Source organism: Sceloporus occidentalis, unplaced genomic scaffold (genome assembly GCF_023333645.1).
Source record: "Sceloporus occidentalis isolate IW3139 unplaced genomic scaffold, rSceOcc1.0.p SCAF_5, whole genome shotgun sequence".
NCBI lineage: Eukaryota > Metazoa > Chordata > Lepidosauria > Squamata > Phrynosomatidae > Sceloporus > Sceloporus occidentalis.
In genome coordinates, this window is record NW_028316985.1 from 6831211 (window position 1) to 6849226 (window position 18016).

The window sequence follows — 18016 nt, forward strand, 5'->3', positions numbered from 1 at the left end:
TTTTTTTTTTGGGGGGGGGGGATTGTAGAATTATAAAGGATGTAAAAACCCTGTGAAATGTTTCCCTTAGGGTCACCATAAATTAGAACCAACTTAAGGCACACAATAACTATGGCCTGTTACAGACTGCCAAAATAAAGCTGCTTCGGGTCTCTTTGGAGGTATGCTATTTAAATGATGCCTGGGTCCTAAGAGTCCGGAGGTCGTGCCAAAGCCACACTCCATTCCTAAGCACTGGAGTGCAGCTTTGGTACAGCTTCCAGATTCTTAGGGTGCATGCATCATTTAAACAGCATACCTCCAAAGAGACCCAAAGCAGCTTTATTTTGGCAGTCTGTAACAGGCCTATGTATTGGGGGAGGCAGCCTGTATCTATCTTCCTCCTTGACAATTTGCAAGGTGTCCACTCTATGTATACAAATCTGGGGGATTTTTTTCTTAGCAGAATTATAAACTGTTAAAGGGTGTATACATGGGGGGAGGGAGAACCCTGTATATATCTCCCCCCTTGACAACTTGCAGGACCCTACCCTCCCAGTATATACAGATTTTTTTTTGGGGGGGGGGGAGTCCCAAGATTTAAAAATGTTAAAAGGTATATACATTTTGGGGGGAGCACCCTGGATATATCCCACATCCTTTGACAACTTCCTGTCCACACTATACATACAGATTTTAGGTTTTGTTTTCATAATTGAAACTTGATAAAGAGAATATACATTTTTTAGTGGGAAGCATTCTGTATATCCCACCCCCTTTGACAACTTGCAGGCTGCCTATCCCCCCCCCCCCCCCCAATATATACAGATTTTGGGAGAATTAGTAGTAGTAGTATTACTATTGCAAAATTATAACCTGTTAAGGGACATATACATTTTGAGGGAAGCACCCTGTGTATATTCCGTCATGATAACTTACAGGCTCCCTATACCCCACCCTCCACATTTACAGATATATTGTTGTTGTTATTATTATTATTATTATTATTTCAGTATTATAACCTGTTAAATGGCATAAACATTTTGTGGGGAAGCACCCTGTATATATCCCCCTTGACAAATTCCTATGCACCCTATATACACTTGACGCTCCACATTTGCGGCTTTGACTTTTGCAGATTTGGTTATTGATGGGTTTGAGTACTATGTTCCCTCTCAGAATCTCTAGGTCCTCCATCATGGCACTTTTGTCAGCTTCTGCCAAAGGTCACACTGGAGGACCTGGAGACTGCTAGAGAGAACACTCCTCTAGGCATTTGTAAGTCCTCCAGAACAATGTCATGCTCACCTTCTGGCAGATCTTAAGCACAGAACTGCCCTCCAGGACCTACAGATTCCTAGAGAAGTGTTCTCCCAGGTAAAAAACAGTGTTCTTGCTATTTACGCTTTCCCCACATTCACAGAGGTCCTATGCCCCTAACTCCAGAGGATGTGGAGGGGCCACACAAAGATCTGGGGTTTGGTCTTGTTTGCAGAATTATAACCTGTCAGAGGGCATATACATTTTTGGGGGGGAGCTGTATATATTCCCTCCCTTGAAAACTGCAGGCTCCCTATCTCTCCCCTCCCCCAATCTATATGGGTTTGGGGGGAATAATAATAATTGCAGAATTATAACCTGTCAAAGGGCGTGCTACATTTTGGGGGGAGAACACCCTGTATCTATCTCCCTCTGGACAACCTGCAGGCTCCCTAACCCCTATATAAAGATTTTAGGGGAATTGCTATTATGGTGATTGTTGTTGTTGCAGAATATAACCCGTCAAAGGGCATGCTACATTTTGCATATATCCCCCCCCCCATTTGACAACCTGCGGGCTCCCTGTCCCCCTCCCCCCATAATTACAAATTACTATGACTATTGTTATTATTATCATTGCAGAATTATAACCTGTCAAAGGGCATGCTACATTTTGAGGGGGGGCACCCTGTATATCTCTCCCCCCTTGACCCTCCCTCCCCAAAGACCCCAACTCTGCAGCCTGGGGGGGGGGGTTATCCCCTGAGTGGGGCCTGGGGCTGCCTTCCCAGACAGACTCTCTCTTCCCTCCTCCTCCTCCTTCTGCCCAACAAAAGGGGGGCGGGCCAGCCTCGCAGCCACACACCCCAACCCCCCCCCCCAGCGCCGTGTCAGGGACTCACTCGGGCAGGTAAGTGGAGGAGAAGCTGCTCCAGCGGTGCAGGGTGTAGGCCAGGACGCGGCTCTCGAGGGGGCCTGGGCCTGAGTCGAAGCCTAGCGAAGGGGCCGCCGCCATTTTGTCGTCAGCAGCAGCAGCAGCTTCAGCAGCAGCAGCAGCGAGGAGGAGGAGCGGCCAGGCGGAAAGGCCAAGGCGCATGCGCGCAGACACTTCCGGATCCCCTTCCACGGTCAACTGAGGAGGAAATGCGCATGCGCACTACAAACCCGAAGGGTGTTCGCTAGGGAACCGGAAATGCCGCTTACCTTTCTTACCGCCTCGCCCTCTTTGACAGAGGCTGCATCCACACTGGAGAGATAACCCACTTTGGCCCCGCTTTAAGTGCCCTGGCTCAAGTGTGGATGCAGCCAGAACAGTGGGGCTTTATCACCCTTGGCAACCCAAGTGTTGTGATACCGCTTTAATTACTGCATGCGGATCCTGGGCAAGTTGACCAGGAGAGTCCTCCTTTTTCCAGGAAGTGTCCTCAATTTCTTACCATCTGAATTACCAAGAGGACTTCTAAAATGTCCTCCATTTTGGAGCATGACTTTAATATATATATATATATATATATATATATATATGAATTCACATTTATATATGAGTGGTTTTTTAAAAAAGCTTTTATTTGGTCATGTCCTACATTTTGTCTTGGTCGTCCTACATTTCGTAGGTCCCTTGTCCTCCTTTACAGGGAATGCTGGGATGTGTAGTTTGATGAGGCACTGAGCTCTCCTCAGACTGAAAAATACAATATACAAAATACTCCCCTGTAAACTGGGATGAAACCCTGGCCCTTAGGCTGCATCCGCACTGCAGAATTAATGCAGTTTGGCACCGCTTCAACCGCCTTGGCTCAGTGCTATGGAATCCTGGGATCTGTAGTTTGGTGAGCTATTTAGCCTCCTATGTCAAAGAGCTCTGTTGCTACAACAAACTACAAATCCCAGGATTCCATAGGATGGCGCCAAGGCAGTTAAAGCATTGTCAAACTGCATTAATTCTGCCCTGTGGCAGCAGCCTGACAATCACGCTGTAAAAGTTCCATCAGGACTAGCCTGGAAGAAGGAAGAGCCCTCCCTCCAATCCATCTGCCTTGGTCCAGGCCTCAGAGGGAGAGAAGAACCACTGGACCTCATCCCCTTTCCCTCCATCATTCCCTTCTCCTTTTGTTTCGTGTCTTTTAGATTGTAAGCCTGAAGGCAGGGAAATGTCTGATTAAAAATATTATTGTAAGCCGCCCTGAGAGCCATTAGGGATGAAGGGCGGGATATAAATACCTAAATAAATATAAATAAATAAATAAATAAATAAATAAATAAATAAATAAAGGATCGCATTATGATTCCACTTTCACTGCCATGGCTACATTTTGTGGAAATGCTGGGCTTTGTAATGCAATGAGGCACTGAGCTCTCAGGGTGAAATTTCTAAACTTTCCTCCCTGGCCAAAGTGATGTAGTGGTTTGACTGTTGGACTATGACTCCCTGCTCAGCCATTAAACCTCTGGGTGATACATAGGCAAGTCACACTCTCTCAGCCTCAAGGGAAGGCAATTGCCAACCTCCTCTAAACAAAGCTTGACAAGAAAACCCCAAATCCGTAAATCATCAAATCCGCAGACATCAAAACCGCAAACGTGGAGGGATGACGATACTTCTTATAGAACCTCACATTTGAATAGATGCCAAACGGCCTTCTAGAATGAGATTGTTATGATTTGGGGGCTGCCTTGATTGCTACAAATGGACCTATGGTCTGGAAAATGATAAGTAACCAGAGGCTTCGGTGAAGGTTTGAGCCTCTCCTTAATGACTGGAAATCTCTCTCCAGACATTAGAGTGATTCAGGCTTCATGCAGGAAAAGGAGGGGCAGAAAACAAGCAGCAACTCTGGGCAACTTCTACAGAAAAGCAGAAAGAGGCAAAGAAGTGAGAATTTATCTAATGCAGGATGAGAGGCTATGTTGTCTGTGCTAGCAATTGCTCATTTGGAAACAAACACATTGCAAAGCATGTCCCTGAAAGATTCTAGGATGTGAGAAAGCGGAGCCAAATGAAATAGCTCACTGTTGAAGAACCAAAATCCACAGCTGGGCAAGTCGATATGAATCAATTAAATCTTGATGAATCCTATGCTGTCCCACTTTTTCAGCCACTATTAAAATGTCCCAGTTTCTGTCTCCTCCTCCCACTTTCCACCTTCATTCTCAGCTTACTTCAAGTATTGCAAACTGAGTACAAAGAGCAAACGTAGCAGCAATGTCAACAAGGTTTTGTTTTTAAATCGAAACCTGTCCTTACCAGGCCTCCCACTTTCAAGTGGCAAGGAGTTCCCAGGGTTGTCTTTATATAGGCACTTTACATAGGATTCAAGCTGTTTAGAAACAGGTAACCGGTTTCTTTGCAGTGACTGGGTTATAATTTTTTATAACTGGGTTTTCTATTTTGACTATAATTGATTATCTGTACTGACTGTATTTTATTCTGCATTTTGTGTTGTATGTGGCTTTTTTTTGCAGTCTATTTTAGTATTTTACATTATTGAATATATTACATAGATTATGTATATAATATATATTATATTATATGGTGATTTATAATAATAATAATAATAATAATAATAATGATTTATTTATAGCCCGCCCAATCACAAGGAATCCAGGTGGGTTACAACAGTAAAAATAAAGATAATAAAATAAAATACAATAAATAAATAAAATACAATAAAATTAAAGAGAGCGAAGTGAGTACATTCACAGTTAGGCCTGATGGAAGTTGGGCCTCTCTTTTTCACTCCCTCCCAGGTCTGATGGTGATGTCATGGAGGGAGGGCTCTTCTTCTTGAGGCAAGGATTTTATTTTAATTAATTTTAATTTAATTCTTCTCATTAAATTTAAGAGAAGAATTGGTGGACAGAGTGACATAAGTCACAGTAAATGGGGAGTAGAACTAGGTAGGGAATGCCTGCCGGAAGAGATCCGTTTTAAGAGCCTTCTTAAAGGCTGTAAGAGTAGAAATGTCACGGATCTCCTTCGGCAGGTCATTCCATGTCTTTGGGGCTGCGATGGAAAAGGCCCTCTGGGTGACTGAAGTTAGCCTAGATTTTATTGGCTGAAGTAGATTCTTCCCCAAGGACCTTAGAGTGCGGGACGGACAGTATGGAAGTAGGTGGTCTCTTAAGTATTCTGGACCCAAGCCATGTAGGGCTTTGAAGGTAATCACCAACACCTTGTACCTTGCCCGGAAACTAATTGGCAGCCAGTGAAGGGATTTCAAAACCGGTGTTATGTGATCGGTACGACGAGTACCTGTAATTAACCTGGCTGCCATATTTTGTACAAGTTGAAGTTTCTGAACTTGGCACAAGGGTAGCCCCATGTAGAGCGCATTACAGAAGTCCAATCGAGAGGTGACCAGCGCATGTACAACTGTTTCAAGGTCTCTCTGCTCCAGGAAGGGGCGCAGCTGGCGTATCAGCCGAAGCTGATAACAAGTGCTCCTGACTGTCGCATCTACCTGAGCTGTCAGGTGAAGCGACGAGTCAAGGAGCACCCCTAAGCTGCGGACAGAGTCTTTCAGGGGAAGTGTGACCCCATCCAGAACTGGCTGACATAATTCCATACCTGGGCTTGGGTTTCCTATAACAAGTACCTCCGTCTTACCTGGATTCAGCTTGAGTCGGTTTTCCCTCATCCAGTCCATTACCGCCCCAAGACAGGCATTCAGAGGAGAGATGCCATCCATAGACACTGCATCAGTTTGAGACATAGAGAAATATATTTGGGTGTCATCAGCGTACTGATAACATCCTGCCCCATGTCTCCAGATGATTTTTCCCAGCGGCTTCATGTAAATGTTAAACAGCATAGGAGACAATATTGCGCCCTGGGGTACACCAATTTTTATCTCTCTTTTAGAAGAGCAACTGTCTCCTAGTGCCACCATCTGGAATCTGCCTGAGAGGTAGGACCGGAACCACTGTAGAACAGTGCCTCCGATACCTAACTCTCTCAGGCGTTCCAGAAGGATACCATGGTCGATGGTATCGAAGGCCACTGAGAGGTCTAAGAGCACCAGCAGGGTCACACTTCCCCTGTCAATGCCTAGATGGAGATCATCGACTAAGGCGACCAAGGCCGTCTCAACTCCGTATCCCGCCCTGAATCCGGTTTGAAATGGGTCCAGATAATCAGCTTCATCCAAGACTGCCTGTAGTTGATTGGCGACCGCCCTCTCGATCACCTTGCTCAAGAATGGCAACAACGAGACTGGCCTATAGTTATTTCTATCCAGAGGGTCCAGGGAGGGCTTTTTTAAGAGTGGTCTGACCACTGCCTCCTTAAGACAAGAAGGCAGGGTACCCTCCCTGAAGGATGCATTGATTATATTTTTCAGCATCAGCTTGACTATATCACCCCCCTGGACAGCCAGCCAGGATGGGCAAGGGTCAAGAGGGCAAGTCGTTTTTTTCAGACTACTAAGGAGCTTGTCCACGTCCTCAGTACTTACCGACTCAAATTGATCCAGTCTAACAGTAATGGCGGAGGCGTTGGATGCCTCTCTCATTGCTTCTGACTTAAAGTTGGCATCTAAATCAGCTCTTATCCGAGAGATTTTATCTGTGAAATAATCATTAAAAGCATTACAGTAAGCTATGGTTGACTCTAATAGAGGGTTCTGGGTGGGAGGCAGTTGTGTTAAACTCCTTACCACCCTGAACAGCTCAGCTGGACGAGATTTCACAGATGCGATAGATGCAGAGTAGAAAGATTTTTTGGCTGCATCTATCGCCATTTGATAGGACCTAAGAAAAGTCCTATGAAGTATCTTATCAGATATGAGTTGAGATTTCAGCCAACGCTTCTCTAGTCGTTGTCCAACCAGCTTCATTTGTTTAAGCTCTTCAGTGTACCAAGGGTTATGGTTTTTAGTGGTTGGAAAGGACGCTTGGGAGCGATCATGTCTATAGCTCTGGTGATGTTGTTATTCCATAAATTAACCAGAACTTCAACAGAGTCACTGGCACTGCCAACCATATTTATATTATAGTATTTTATATTATTGAAATAGTTATGTTTTATTCTGTTTGTAAAGTGCCATGTACATGGATGGTGCTATATAAATTGATGGTGATGGTGATGATGATGGTGATGGTGATGATGGTGATGATGGTGGTGGTGATGATGATGATGATGATGGGATATGGAACAATTACTCAGCCAAAACTCAAAGCCATTGCACAAAGTCCACTCCCAAACTCCCCAGCCAAAACTGAATGGACTTACTGTTGTGTGTTCTGGGAGCCGTAGTCCCTCTAAAGTACCTCATAAGCTCTGCCCCAAGCTGTTGTTGTTGTGTTCCTTCAAGTCGTTTTTAACCTATGGTGAGTCTAAGGTGAAACTATCATGGGATTTTCTTGGCAAGTTTCTTCAGAGGGGGTTTGCCATTGCCATTCTTTGAGGCTGAGAGAGAGTGACTTGCCCAAGGTCACCCAGTGGGTTTCAATGGCTGAGCAGGGATTTGAACCCTGGTCTCCAGAATTGTAGTCCAGTGCTCAAACCACCATGCCAGTGATGGCGAACCTATGGAACGCGTGCCAGAGGTGGCACTCAGAGCCCTTTCTGTGGGCATACATGCCATCGTCCCAGCACGAGTTTGCCAGAGTTTGTTACTAGAAAGCCAGAGGGACATGGCACTTTGTAATAAATATGTGGGTTTTGGGTTTCAGTTTGGGCACTCGGCCTCAAAAAGGTTCACCATCACTGCAGTATGCCACGCTGGTTCTCCTATCTCATGCCATCAGGGTCCCATTTATTCTTTATATTCTGCCGCACAAAAATCCCAGTCGTCCATCTTCCTAGGTTCCTTGATAATTTGCACAGGGTTCAAAGCCCAATTGTGATTCATTTGGAAAGACACTGGAAAGTATTCAGCAGCCTCCTCCAGGAATTTTGCATCAGGCATTACTTTTATTTTGTTCTTGTCTTCTTATGTCAGCAAGATCAAAAAGTGCAAAGTCGCCTTTCCAAGAAGTTTAAAGGTCGAAACTTCTTGCCAATCAAGAGCAGAAATTTGCATAGAAATTGCAGATTTCACAGTTCTAGTGGTTACACCAGGTATTGACTTACCAGGTTTGTGTTCCTTTTCAAACTAGAATGCCAAGAGCCATTATTTAGAGCCAGGTACAAACAACAAAGAATTAAAGAGTAGGGTATCTCTCAGCTCATTCTGAACCTAGGAATTTATTTTCATTGCATGACCCAGTGTGGTGTAGTAGTTTGAGTATCCGACAGGGACACTGGGAGAGTTGGGTTCGAATCCCCACTCAGCAGTGGGCAACCTTGGGGAAGTCACTCTCTCAGAGGAAGGTAAGGGCAAACCCCTTCTGAACAAATTCTGCTAAAACCCAGTGATTCACCTCAGGCTTAAATTGGAAATGACTTGAAGGTACACAACAACAAAAACATGACTTGAGTTGAACTGAACTCATTTACATTCAACCCGCTTTGATATTTGTCCAATAAGGAATTATTTGTAATTCACATGCTTACATTTTTACCAAAATCTGACAGTTTGGATGAGTTATTAGCATAGCAAAATAGTCCTCACAAAGTGCAATTCTGTATACATCTACTCAGAAGTAAGCCTCATTACGTTCAGTGGGGCTGCATCCGCACTACAGAAATAAACCAGTCTGATAGCACTTCAGCTGCCAAGGCTCAAAGCTATGGAATTCTGGAAACTGTAGTTTGTTGTGGCATCAGAGCTCTCTGACAGAGAAGGCTACATGTCTCACAAAATGACAGTTCCCAGAATTCCATAGCGCTGAGCCTTGGCAGTTGGAGTGGTGTCAAACTGGATTATTTTGGTAATGCGGATGCAGGCTGGGACTCAATAAATACAAGACAACAGCCAAATGGGCACTAGAATTACATAAAATATATATTTCATTTTTATATAACAATCAGAGCAGACAGAGTTGTTAGCTAAATAATTTTTTAATAACACTATCCCTGCAACAATTGTGGAGCAGACTTCCACTCTTACGATAGCCTTGTGCTTACTCTAAGGTCTGTTTCACACACAAACAAGCAAGGCTGCGAATAAATTGCCCAGGCCCCTCTGTGCAAGGACCAGTATCAGCCCACTGGGAAGAGCCCCATGGAGTAGTGATTTGAGTGTCAGACTAGGACCCGAATCCTGGCTTGGCCATGTAAACACACTGGGTAACCTTGAGCAAGTCACACTCTCAGCCTCAGAGGATGGCAATGGCAAACCCCCTCTGAAGAAATTTGCCAAGAAAACCCCTTGATAGGTCCACCTGAGGGTCAGCATAAGTGGGAAATGGCTTGAAGGCACACAACAACAACAACAACAACAACAACAGCAAGAAACACAAAGGAAAGGAGGGAGAGGGAAGGAAGGAAGGAAGGAAGGAAGGAAGGAAGGAAGGAAGGAAGGAAGGAAGGGGAAATGAAAGAAGAAGGAAGAAATGGGGAGGAAGGGAAAAAGAGGAAAGAACAGGACAAAGGGAAGGAAGGAGAAAAGGAAGAAGAAAATGGAAAAGGAAGAAGAAATAAAATAAGGAGGAAGGGGGAAGGAATAAAAGGATAAATGGATAAAGGGAGGGGGAAAGGGACAAAATGGAATATGAATAAACAAACGAATAAAAGAGCTTTCCTTCCTTCCTTCCTTCCTTCCTTCCTTCCTTCCTTCCTTCCTTCTATTTGTGCCAGTGCAACTACATATAAAATAGACCTATTTTCATCTGGGAGACAGAGAAGATGAGGAACCCAATGCACTGTAGCTATAAAGAGTATCTGTCCAGGACTGGACTGGGGAATCCTAGGCTCAAATTCAGCTGTGAAGCTTCTTAGGAAATAAAGGGGGAAAGATAAACTCATCCACAGACCCTCGCCCCCCTGCTGTCATGCGGAAGAGGGAAACATTTGTGTCCCAGGACCAGCAATTGCTAAGACCTGAGAGAAATTAAACACAGATTTTATTGCAAGCTGTGTCCCTCATTAACAAAACAAGCAGTTGTTCTGTAGCTTTCCTAAGAGGGCTGGCAAAGCATTTGTGTGTGTGTGTGTGTGTGTGTGTGTGTGTGTTCATTTCAATGTGTGAACATGCAGGGGTACAGACATGTCTCCTTAAGGCAAGACACGTATCAATATTACAAGAAAACAAAGTTAACCAAGATGTTTCCCCTGCCTTTGATACAGGACATCTTCCCTTCTCATCTTCTTCAGAGGTAGCCAGAGCGAGAGGCAGAAACATCTAGAAGTGACGCAGGTTTTTGCATTGCCAGTCACCAAAGCAAGGAGGGAACAGCAGAGAGAGAGAGAGAAAGAGGTTAAGAGGGAGAACAGCAGCTGCTGTGTTATATTCCAGAAACACAACTGAATGAGATCCAGCGGAAGGGAAAACAAGGTCCCAGCTAATGAACAAGATGAATTATTGGCTTGAGGAAAGAAAGAAAGGTCAGGACCAAGAAAAATGTAAGGATGTGTGTACATACTGATTCTACTGACTAACACGGCTATATCTTTGAATTCCTCCTGGTCTCCAGTCTATATACATACTATGTAAAGGCAGAGATCCTGTCTGGTTTTGGATGCTGAGCAGGGTCAGCCCTGTTTAGTACTTGGATGGGAGACCATCAATGAACACCATGTGCTGTGGGCTCTATTTCAGAGGAAGGAACTGACCAAACCACCTCTGAGTAGTCCTAGGCTATGAAAACCCATGGGGGTCACCATAAGTTGACAGGCATATTCATAAATGACTTGAAGGCACACAAGAACAACAGCAGCAACAACAACAGTGCCAATGGTTGCATGGGTCCCCTAACCACCAAGGAACCTTCAGCAATTGCTCCAACTGCCCCACTGATAATCCAGCTATGGGTTGGGTTGTAAGGACATCCATCTGGAGTCCTACCCTCTGTCATGTCAATACATTAGCAAGCCATCCAAGCTGTGCAGATTTGCTGTGTGTGTGTGTCGCCTGTATGACAACATTAATGGCAATTAGCATATCGCACAGACAGTTTTCCAGGAAAAACATGAGCTAGCCAGAAGATGGAAGGATATGGGGAAAAGGGATTATGTCACCGTTAACTAGAACTTTATCTCACCTCCATTCTGACTAAGAACTGGCTGAGCTCACCGCTATTACTATCCCTTTGTCTCAGAAAATAACACAAACATTCACACCAACAACAGTACACAGGTGCACACTGGACCATTTGAGTGCCAGTGAGCATCCCCTTCAATATAAGATTTTCTTCCTCCGTTTCTGACTGTGTATCCGCACTGCAGAATGAAAGCAGTTTGATACCGCATTAACTACTGTGATTCTGTCCTACGAAATCCTGAGATTGGTAATTTGCTGAGGGCCAGTGTGGCATAGTGGTTTGAGTGTTGGACTAGGATACTGGGAAACTAGGGTCCGAATCCTGGCTCTGCCATGGAAACCCACTGGGTGATCTTGGGCAAGTCACACTCTCTCAGCCTCAGGGAAGGAAATGGCAGCCCACCTCTGAACAAATCCTGCCAAGAAAATCCTATGAGAGGTTTGCTTTAGGGTTGCCATAAGTTGGAAAGAACTTAAAGGCACACAGCAAAACCAACAACAATGATGCACCAGAACTCTTTGATAGACCAGGCTTAACACCTCACCAAACTACAAATCCCAGGATTCTGTAAGATAGACACTTGGCAGGGGTCCCTTCTGGGAGAAAAGTGGCATACAAACGAAGTAAATAAAACACAATAAAATAAAACATTAAAATGGTGTCAAACTGCTTTAATTCTGCAGTGTGGATACACCCATGTTTTCCTTAGATTCTTCGAATTAGCGTGTGGAAGATATCTATTGCAGATCTGTGCCAACTTTTGTTTTCTTTCCTTTCTTTTGGGGAAAAGGCAAGTGACCGTGCCATGGAGAGAGATTACCCCTCAGTTGGTTATGGTCTCTGTTATACTATACATACTGTAGTTATATTATTGTGATATTATATGAGACAACCCAAAAATTAAAGCCCTGCATCGCCAGGATGTCATGCTGTAACCACGCTTGTTTTCCCTACACAACCCAATTTCATCAGCAATATGCACATGATATATTTTGTCAAACCACCTCACCAGTGTTGGTTTTAAGACTGAGCTTAGAAAATTCCTTTTTTGGACTGCAATTATTCTAGTCAAAACCTTTTACAATGTCCATACTATAGCTTGGGGTAATTCAGTTTGACTTGTGCAAAATTTTGATTTTTAACAAATCATTCCTAGAATTCTCCAGTCAATATGGCTAGTGGCCAAGATAACTGGGAAATTCTGAGAGCGCTAGGCCAAAAAATAAAGGAACCTTCCCAATCATAGAGATAGATGAGACCTCAAAGGTCACCCAGTCCAACCCCATTCTGCCATGCAGGAATACACAATCAAAGCACTCCCAACTGATGCCCATCCAGCGACCAAAAGCAACCAAAGAAGACTCCATCATGGGTAACCAGATGTCCTCACCGCAAAGGAGGACAAGAGACCACAAAATGTGGGACATTCAAGAAAAATGTAGGGCATGACCAAATGATAATAATAATAATATCCTGCCCTTTCCCCAAAACTGGGACTTTAAATGGCTTACAAGATTAAAAACAGTACAATTAAAAACAGAAAAATATTACATTAAAACAATTAAATTATTACATTAAAACAAATTATTACAATATTAAAACAGATTGCATACAAAAATAAAATAGCGTTAAAAAGATAAATGTGTTGAAAAGACTTTAAAAGAATACGACATTCAGCCCGATCTTTAAAAACCTTTTGCTTTAAAAGCCTGTCTGAAGATGAAGGTCTTTGCCTGCTGGCGGAAAGTGAACAAGGAGGGAGCCATTCTGGCCTCCCTGGGGAAAAGTTAAAAACACTAAGATAAATACAAATTTATGCACCTTAATCCTGTTCAAAATGGAGGACATTTTGGAATTCCTCCTGGACAGAAGGTTGACATGTAGGACATGTCCTGGAAAAGGGGGATGCCTAGTCACCCTGGACTCCACCACTCTCCGAAGCCACATCCTCCACTATTGAACAGCTCTTACTGTTCTGCAAAGGTCTTTCCCTGTAGTTTGATTTCCTGGGGTTTGAATAATTTTAAAGCAAGTCTGGTCAACTGCAGAGAAAAGAGGCCAATTTCAGTCCCTGTACAATCCTACACATTATTGTGTTCTGGTGTGCCAAAATTGACCTTGTATCGCTTTGGGTATCATTTTTGTTAATGGTGGGGGCTCTGAGAAGTGAGGGAAATAAACCACCATATTTATGCTTGTTTTTAATTAAACTGGCCAATTTTCTCAAGGAGGGAGAGAATCATCCAAAAATTGGCAGGATTTTTTTAAAAATTAAGAGTTGAGGGCCTTGAAATCTCTGGGCAGGTAGGATTCAGGGGCCAGGTGTGGCCCAGAGTCCACATTCTGCCCACCCCTGCTTTAAAGGAGCTCTCCAGTGGTACTGAATTCATTGGGGGACTATGGCCCAGCCTATTGCATAACCCCTTTAAAACCTGGAGTGTATTCCAGGTTTTGGTTCAGATTACCTATGGGATTGCCTCTGTCCCGTACGCTGAAGTCTTCTGGGGGATATTTACTTCAGCCATGTTGCTTGGCCATATATGTCCCATGGGAAATGTTGCAGGATATGAAATATAAACCACCAAAAATGTATTCTAAAGAGTTTCTGAGAACTCATTGTCTACTTTAAAACCGGCCGATGGATCAAAAGATTTCAGTGTGGAAATTTCCTGGGAAAGGAAGTAGTTTTGTGCAGTGTGGCATTTTCAGTAGCATTTTGGTTTTGTCTGAGTTCTTTCTATCTTCCCCGCCAACACCTCTGCAAAGCTCTCAGAGCAAAAGAATGGAAATTTCCAATTACTGCATCAAAGGCTCCTGCTCTCCAGATAGCCTGCTCAGCTGGGGTCATGTGCTCCTCTAGGACATTAAATAATTCAAGGCCCAGGAAGAGGGACAACACAGGTCCCACAGGCTGTTCTGTTTGCTTAGTAGATATAATAAAGGCTCTTTTTTTGCTGGTTACAATGCAGAAGGTGGATCATCATCTGGGGTTCCATTTTGTATTGAAGCTCAGACACTGGCTCCATCCCTGGTCCCTGGCTTTAATGAGTTGGTCTGTTTCTCACCAAGAGGGCACCATGATCCACAGAAAAGGAAAACCAATTGGTTGGATTTCCACAAGGTTCTACCCCCGGGTTGGTGTTATTCAACATCTTCATAAATGACTTAGATCAGTGAAGGGGAACCTTTTACAGACCGAGTGCCCAAACTCAAAGGCATTCCTGCACCTGGTGTTACCCAGGGAACCTCCAGGGGACTTCTGCGTTCTGGGAGTGGGACTTCCAGGGGCAGGACTTCCCCGGATACAACTGAAGGCCCATGAGGAGGAACAGACCTGCGCCTGTTCCTATTCTTCCCCTGCCCTCCCATCTCTCTGCATGCCTTCAGAAATGTCTTTACGTGCCTAGGTTCTCAACTACAGTCTTAGATGATGGAATAGAAAATTTTCAGATGACACCAAATTAGGGATGGGTAGCATACACACCTGATGGCAAGCATGGTGTAGTGATTTGAGCATTGGACTGTGACTTTCGAGGCCAGGGTTCGATTCCTTACTTGGTCATGAAAACCCACTGGTGATCTTGGGTATCTCACACACTCTTAGGCCCAGTGAACCCTAGATTTGCCTTAGCATTGCCAGAAGTCGGAAAGGCACACAACAACATGGAGAAACAGAATGGTTCCCAATAGGCAAAAAAATCAGGCAAGGCTGTATTCTATCACCCTCCTTCTTCAACTTGTATGCAGAAAATATCATACAAAAAGCAGGCTTAGGCTGAGAAGAAAGAGGAATGAAGACAGGAGGAAGGAATATCAACAGTCTGAGATATGTGGATCACACCATATTCCTAGCGAAAACATTACAGACTTGGAACAATTAATAAAGAAGGTCAAACAAGAAAGTGCAATGGCAAGCTTAATACTGAACATAAAGAAAACAAAAATAATGACCATAGAGGATCTACATAAATTCAACCCAGACAATGAAAAAATCAAAACAGTAAAAGAGCTCCCCTACCTTGGATCAAACATTGATCAGAATAGAGAATGCAGCCAAGAGACAAGAAGACTAGGAACAGGAAGGACAGCCATGGAAGAACTAGAAAAGACCCTAAAGAGTATACAACTAAGCACTAAAGTCAGAATTTTCCAAGCCATGGTATTCCCCATCACCATGTACAAATGTGAGAGCTGGAGAGTGAAGAAACCAGACAGAAAGAAGATTAACTCATATGAGATCTGGTGCTGGAGAAGAATGCTAAAGATACCATGGACAGCCCAAAAGACAAACAAATGGGTTCTTGAACAGATCAAGCCTGAAATTTTCCTGGAAGTCAAGATGATGAAACTGAGGCTGTCGTACTTTGGCCACATCATGAGAAGGCACGACTCATTGGAAAAAACAATAATGCTAGGAAAGGTAGAAGGTAGTAGAAAGGGAGGAAGCCTACATGTCAGATGATTAGACTTAGTCATGGAGGTTATGGGCCAGAAACTAAGCAGACTGGTAGAGGACAAGGGGTTTTGGAGATATCTCATTCACAGGGTCACCATGAGTCAAGATTGACTTGAATGCAGTTAACAACAAAAACAACAAACCTGCCTTGAGTCTCAATATTAGAGAAAAAATGGGATATCATTGTGATTACAACTATTATTATTATTGTGATGTCAAAGGCTTTCACAATCAGCATCCATAGTTTTTGTGGGTTTTTTGGTTTATTTGTCCATGTTCTGGAAGAGTTTATTCCTGACATTTTGACAGCATCTGAAAATCCTAGCCAGACATACTAGTAGAACGTCAGGAATAAACTCTTCCAGAACATGGTCACATATCCTGAGAACTAAAAAAAACTACTATCACTACTACTACTATTACTACTACTACTGCTAGAAAAGTAACAAAATGAGTAGGAGCAAAATCAAATTATTAGTGCAACAAGTAATATTTTCCAATTAATTTTTAATTTTAATTTTCATGGGAATTACACAGGAATTTTTAATAGATCCCCCCCTTCACATTTAATTCCATTTTCTAAGTATTTTGCTTGCTTGTTTTTTGCAGTAACAGCAGATTTCTCCATGTGGAAGGTAATACACTTTAGGTTTAAACTTTAAACTTTTTAAATATAAGGGTCTGACCTTATTTTGAGAATAGAATTGGTTCTCTTAGAGAACTCCTTTAAATTTTGAATTAAAGCCTGAAATGTATTCAACACCCTACGGACATAGAAGTCACCAGTTATCACTAGATTTCTGCACCGCCTCCAACAAAATCCTAACAAAAAGGAGCAAACAACACAATAGGTTAGTTTCTTAACACTGTGACAAGCAATGCCAGCACATTATTTCTCACACGCTAAAGCAAGTAATAGATTAACCTTTTTAAAAGGAACTTTCCAAGCTGTGTGTGCCCCTCATCCCTTGGTTATGCTCCCCCACCCTCCTGTCTTGCCTGTCTAAATTTTTACATCAGCAGTGCTGCAAGCCTGTCGATGCTGGTCATCTCCCCTTTCTGGCCTCCCGTGCAGCGTTGGCTCTTGGAGCTTGGCCTGGTTATTCGAATGGATTTCATAGCCTTGGCTCATGCTTTCACCAACAGCTGAGCTGACTCACGGTTGCCCATGTGATGCATACGATATGAGTAACTCCCGTGGATGAGAATCACATCCATCGGCAGCTCTGTCCCTCAGAGACAGCAAGGGATATCGCAGCCACAGGCTCACAGCCTTTTAGGCTCAGGTGCAGGGTTGCCAAATCTCAGGAGCTGAGCCAAAGTTGCACGATTTTGGTTTCCTCTGCTCCCTGGGGAAAAGAGCAAAATGACAAAGAAATGGGTCAGAATCAAAAGGGAGAAGCTATTCTCTGCTTGGCTTCAGAGCTCTGACTGTTAGCTCTAACTGGCTTCTGTTGGTATGTAGAGAGATCTTGTACCACCCTCGAGACTAAATGAAATAAAGAAGTTGGCAGCACGAGCTTTCATAGACTTCAGTCTACTTCCTCAGATGCATGTGCATCTCAAGAAGTAGACTGAAGTCTACAAAAGCTCCTGCTGCCAACCTCTTTATTTTGTTTAGTCTCAAGGGTGGTACAAGATCTCTCTACATACCGATTCTACAGACTAACACGGCTATATCTCTGAATTCTACCATTATGGCTTCTGTTTGGTTCGGCCACTAAACAGAGCTGGGAAATATTAAAATGTAAGACTACCAACTCTCCAAATCCTCCAAACTATGCTGGCTGGTGGACACTGTGAGCTGCAATCTCCCAAAGGCAAAGCATCCAAGTTCTGCCACTGGGCTAGCAGGCATGGGCCATATCCCTCTGTATAAGCTTGCCCCAGTCTCAAGGCAGGTTGGTGGGACAGGCAGTACATGCATCAGAATGCTGATGATGATGACATTCAGCTCTGTCTCTCCTTTCTAACTCCAAGGAAGCTGTTCCGGTACTAAACCAGTGTCTGTTGTCATTAACGGACTGGATGAGGGCAAACAAACTGAAGCTTAATCCAGAAATACACCTGATCAGTCGGAAGGCAGATCAGGGAATAAGGATCCAGACAGTGCTGGATAGGGTTACACTCCCTCTGAAATCTCAGGTTTGCAGTTTGGGCATGTTCTTGGACTCATCCCTGAGCCTAGAGACCCAGATTTCAGCAGTGGCCAAGACTGCATTTGCACAATTAAAACTA

General features: G+C 43.7%; 1 protein-coding gene across 3 annotated transcripts in view; it reads right to left on the bottom strand.

The window, feature by feature from the left end:
- The window catches only part of LOC149311610 (muskelin), a 165433-nt gene that overhangs the window by 134602 nt on the left and 12815 nt on the right, over positions 1 to 18016 (bottom strand). For 2 of the 3 annotated variants that reach the window (XM_089527469.1, XM_089527466.1), the window contains exon 1: positions 2142 to 2275. The exons of the other annotated variant lie outside the window; for it this stretch is intronic. In XM_089527469.1, coding sequence (XP_089383595.1) covers positions 2142 to 2254 — 113 coding nt within the window. In that variant the 5' untranslated portion in view covers positions 2255 to 2275. Of the gene's footprint in view, positions 1 to 2141; positions 2276 to 18016 lie in introns of those variants that run through there. 3 annotated transcript variants of the gene reach the window in all.